The 5,412-nt window shown below is 32.6% G+C and overlaps 1 protein-coding gene across 1 annotated transcript; it reads left to right on the plus strand.

The window, feature by feature from the left end:
* The first annotated feature begins 846 nt into the window (after positions 1–846).
* On the plus strand, positions 847–4,887 carry LOC105793899 (tubulin beta-5 chain). The gene is made up of 3 exons (XM_012622797.2): positions 847–1,355; positions 2,425–2,694; positions 3,910–4,887. Exons 1-3 carry the CDS (start codon positions 962–964, stop codon positions 4,587–4,589), a joined length of 1,344 nt encoding a protein of 447 aa, XP_012478251.1. The 5' UTR covers positions 847–961; the 3' UTR covers positions 4,590–4,887.
* Positions 4,888–5,412: the final 525 nt, after the last annotated feature.

Raw genomic sequence — 5,412 nt, forward strand, 5'->3', positions numbered from 1 at the left:
ATAAAAGTTTTTTAGAATAATTATAGAAAGGTCCCCAAGTTTTAGTCAAAAGTAAAAAAAAAAAAGTGTTGTATCGTCATTTAATTGGTTAATGTGCCACATAAGCAATTAGTTAGTGGATTAATGAAATTTTTAATGACAATGACTAGTTCGAACAATTATTATAATTAGAGTGATTAAATTGAGAAAAAATTAGAGTGATCTTAGGTGTCCCTATTTTTTATATACAATTGGGGAGAAGAATATTGTTGTTTAGAATTAAACCCAAACTCTCATATCCATAACATAATACTCTTACTATTGGACTAAGAGCTTGTTAGTGATTGTTATGTAATAGTTACTATAATTATCTTAGTGATAATTGATTATATGATCATTAGAATTGATGTCTTCATAATTTTACCATTAACAACAATATATTTTAACACAGTTAAACGTCATTCATAATTTATTATATTATAAAGAATATTGTTGGATACATTATAACCTATGTAATGAGATACGAGGATTAAGATAAAATTTATCTTTTCTATTGTAATTAGAACGATTTAATTTTAATAATAATAATAATATTATTATTATTATTATTACAACTAGTTCGGCACATATGGCTAACATCTTACTTGAATAATTATATTTACCAAAATTTTATAATTAGTAAATTATATTTACTCCGACGCACATAAAAAAGCGCAAGATTTTGTCATTACAACTACGAAAAATGTTAGGAAAAAAGGGGTTTTAAATGGAAGTATTGATTTTGGGAAGTGGATAACAAAAAAAAAAAAATCTGTCGGTTTATTTTTAACCAACTCAACTCCATCTATTAAAAGCAAACTTCATTGATTGGCCAATACAACAATATATTGCCCATTCTTCACTCCCATTCCTCCATTTCACCACAAAACGCAAAGCAGGCAATCCATTTTCCCCGAGTAAAACGCCAAAGAAAACAAAAAATATGAGAGAAATCTTGCACATCCAAGGTGGTCAATGTGGGAACCAGATCGGGGCTAAGTTCTGGGAAGTCATATGCGACGAGCATGGAGTTGACAACACTGGAAAATATAATGGTGACTCCGACCTTCAGTTGGATCGCATCAATGTCTACTACAATGAAGCCAGTGGTGGAAGGTATGTCCCACGCGCTGTTCTCATGGATCTGGAGCCGGGCACTATGGATTCCGTCAGATCTGGTCCTTTTGGACAAATCTTTCGCCCCGATAACTTCGTCTTCGGACAGTCTGGTGCTGGCAACAACTGGGCCAAGGGTCATTACACGGAGGGAGCTGAGCTAATTGATTCTGTTCTTGATGTTGTCAGGAAAGAGGCTGAGAATTGTGATTGCTTGCAAGGTATAAACCCTACAGCTTTGACCCTTTTTTTTCTTTTCCCCAAAGCACTTTTAACCTATAGGTTTTGTTGAGATCTCTGTTTTTTCTTTCATTTTTTAATGTTAAATTTATCCTTTCACCCCCGTCGATTTAGGATCTCATAATTTATTTTTGGTTCTTGGGTTCAGTGAGCTATTTTGGGTGTTTTCCAGGAGATTTTCTTTCATTTTCCTTTCTCCTCTTTCGGTGGATTTTAGTTAGGTCTTTTATTTCATCTTTAGTGCTGATCATATATATTTCTCCTTAGTCTGGACTATGTCTTCTAGTCTGTTATACCTATTGAACACTTCTATTTTGAAGTAAAATTGTTATAAACAACATGGAGGTTTTATTAAGCGACGTGGGTTATTTCTTCCATTGGCTTGGAGGGCATGAAATTTGTTTGAACTCTTTGAAGTGAATTGTGGTTGCGTTTAGCTTCTTCTTTTTCAAAAGTATTTGTTTGATTTATGTTTTCCTCAAACTTTGGATAGTAGGAGTTTCCATTTTCTTTTTGCAATTCCCATCAAAGCTTTAAGATGCATTGCGTTAAAAGTGGTGTTATACCACATTATTTAAGTTAAACCTTCCCTATAGCCAATTGTTTTTAGGTTAGATGTTTAATATGTCATCGAAGCTAGGGTTATAATTTGTTCTTCTTGCTTGGTACTCTTGTTATTCTTTGTTAGTTCGTCACATGATAGGCTCTTTTGTCTCGGTTTACTTACGATGGTAGATTTACAGATGATTCCAAGTTTGTCCTCAATATTCAACCCATTTGTTTCTGTTTTCTGTAATTATTATGACTGGAAATGTATCTTGATTTATTGTGCTTTGGTTCCTTCATAGGCTCTTAACTTTCTGTTGTGAACTACTTGTTGCTTTAGCATCTCATTTCTTATTTGTTGCTTTTTGGTACAATAGATGGTCAATCCCTGCACTGATAACGATTCCTAATTTCTCATCTTGGTCACCACCTTTCATTTTGTCTTGCATATCCACCAGAAAATGGTTATACCTCCAAATCTCACTCTATGGGCAACTGTGACAGGATTCCAAGTTTGCCATTCTTTGGGTGGTGGTACTGGATCTGGAATGGGAACCCTTCTTATTTCCAAGATCAGGGAGGAGTATCCAGATCGCATGATGTTGACATTTTCGGTCTTCCCTTCTCCCAAGGTATCTGATACAGTTGTTGAGCCATACAATGCGACCCTTTCTGTTCATCAGCTTGTGGAAAATGCTGATGAATGTATGGTGTTGGACAATGAGGCTCTATATGATATCTGCTTCCGTACTCTCAAGCTTGCCACTCCAACTTGTAAGTTAAAATCTATCGCTCTAATGCCTCGTTTGGTTATATAATACAAGGGAAAACTAAATTGTTACATAAGGATTAAAATTGTTTGTCGTAACATAAAGAATAATTAGCATAGTTTTAAACTTGAAACTAGAAATATGAGTAAAATTTAGTAAAAAATAAGTCCTCTTCAAAATAAGTATGGCCTTGTTTAGTATTGTTTAAAAAAAAACTTTTGAAAGAAAATTTGTGCTAAACAAGTGTTTCTGGTTGAAATTTTGAGTTTTCAAAAGCACTTTCGAAAATAAGTTAAAATTGTTAGGTTTTCCTCCACCAAAAGTACTTTTACTGCTTAATTACTTTTTACCTCTCCAACAACATAGTACTCTCCTTTTTTTCTTAGTGCTTAATTACAAATGTGTTAAAATTATTAATTAAAATAAAAAAGTATTTTTAAAATAATATAAATGTGTTAATATCTAATTTCAAATATTTAATGGTTATATCTAATTATTTAAAATATAGTTTATATATTCTAATTAAATTTTATAAATAATTAATATTTATTGCTTAAAATATTTAAAATTTATATTTCATATATTAAAATATTAACAATAAGTTATAATAAATTATTTTTATATTCTTACTAAAATATAATAATATTAACTAATTTGAACATTATTTAAATACATATTTGTTACTTGATAATACCATGTCTAAAATTGATATTTTATTTATCAAAAACACTTTTTGACACTAATGCTAAAGACTCAAAACTTGAATCTGACTTTTCAAAGTAGTTCTCAAAGCACTTCTCAAAAATATTTTTCACAATATTTTTAAAAGCACTTTTCTACTATATTTTTAAAAGGTCTTTTCAAAATAATACTAAACTAGCGCTAAAAGAAGTTCCTTCGTTTATTGCTAACTCATGTACTAAAATGTTTTGAAAAATTAATTCTACTAGCATATTAGCTCCTATATGTGTTACTTAGTCTTAGTTGGGTTGCTCATAAGTAACTTTCTTAATCAGAGATATATCCACCTTTTGTCCATACAAACATAACGTGTCATGAATGAATGTTAGCATTGGTTTTCTACGACTTAGGGATAATAACTAGTATTTTCATGTCCTGCATCTTCTAAAATTTCGAGTAGCTTCTTTTAGTGGAATTTATTTCCAGCGTATACATGCTCAGGTATCTGTGCTTATGGTCTTCTTTTAATTTGACTCAGTTGGTGATCTTAACCACCTCATATCTGCTACCATGAGCGGTGTGACATGCTGTCTGCGGTTCCCTGGACAACTAAACTCTGATCTCCGCAAGCTGGCCGTTAACCTTATCCCCTTCCCACGATTACACTTCTTCATGGTTGGATTTGCTCCCTTGACATCCAGAGGATCACAGCAGTACCGGGCACTGACTGTGCCTGAACTGACTCAGCAGATGTGGGATGCTAAAAACATGATGTGTGCTGCTGACCCACGCCATGGCCGTTACCTAACTGCCTGTGCCATGTTCCGTGGTAAGATGAGCACTAAGGAGGTTGATGAGCAAATGATTAATGTCCAGAATAAGAACTCGTCGTACTTTGTGGAGTGGATCCCTAACAATGTCAAGTCTAGTGTGTGTGACATCCCACCTAAGGGTCTGAAAATGGCATCCACTTTCATTGGAAATTCGACCTCAATTCAGGAGATGTTTAGGAGGGTTAGTGAGCAGTTTACAGCAATGTTCAGAAGGAAAGCTTTCTTGCACTGGTACACCGGCGAGGGAATGGATGAGATGGAATTTACTGAAGCTGAAAGTAACATGAATGATTTAGTTGCTGAGTACCAGCAATACCAGGATGCAACTGCAGATGATGAGTACGAGGACGAGCTGGAGGAGGAAGAAGAGGAAGTTGGAGCTTAACGGAGGAGTCTTTATAGTTTTTGTTTTAAATGGTCTGAGATTTGAGTTGTCCTTGGATTGAGTGTCGTTGGGTGATATATTTATGTTGTGCTGGGGTCAAATTTAGATTTACAACTATATGTACGGATGTCGTGGCTCTTTGTATTTTGGATGGGTTCTTTTCGGACTTCTATTTGCCTTTTAAAGCTTGATGGTGAATGATGGATGTTTGTATTTACTACAATGCTGGGGCAGTATAACATTGTCAAAATCCGATGTGCCCAACGGATTTCAATCGAATGATTTTTCTCCGCTTAAATGATAGGGATGTGCGTTGGTCAATTCAGTTGATGCCATTTTTATACGTTAAAAATTGAGTAAACCCATTAAATAATTAAAATTAATTAAACTAAACCATTTAGAATTAAAATCAATTTAATTAGATTGAAAATTTTGTATTTCATCATTTTGGATTTATTTTATTAGGATTTATTTATAAAGGAAAGGCTTAAGGGTGTAAAAGTTTTAATTTTTGAAAAAAAGTAATGAAGCCGTTATTATTTTTTTTTCACTCAATTGGGGTACTTAAAGGGTAAATGCATTTGCCTTTTGACCGTTAACTTTATCTTTAACAGTTGATTATTAAAGTTAACTATCCCTAATTTTTTCAATTATAGACATCATGAGTCAACCATGGCATGACATGTAGCAAAAATAATAAAAAATAAAAATCAATAAAAGTTATAAATTTATTAAATTTAAATAAAAATATAAAATATATTTAAATTTTATTAAAATTAAAAAACTATAAAATCGTAAAAATAATAAAATTGTAAAATTTTAT

The sequence above is a fragment of the Gossypium raimondii genome, chromosome 3, assembly GCF_025698545.1.
Source record: "Gossypium raimondii isolate GPD5lz chromosome 3, ASM2569854v1, whole genome shotgun sequence".
NCBI lineage: Eukaryota > Viridiplantae > Streptophyta > Magnoliopsida > Malvales > Malvaceae > Gossypium > Gossypium raimondii.

Coding starts and splice junctions, on each gene's coding strand:
- LOC105793899 (XM_012622797.2), top strand. CDS start 962: ATGAGAGAAATCTTGCACATCCAAGGTGGTCAATGTGGGAACCAGATC. Junction 1,356..2,424: donor GAATTGTGATTGCTTGCAAG/GTATAAACCCTA, acceptor CAACTGTGACAG/GATTCCAAGTTTGCCATTCT. Junction 2,695..3,909: donor CAAGCTTGCCACTCCAACTT/GTAAGTTAAAAT, acceptor AATTTGACTCAG/TTGGTGATCTTAACCACCTC.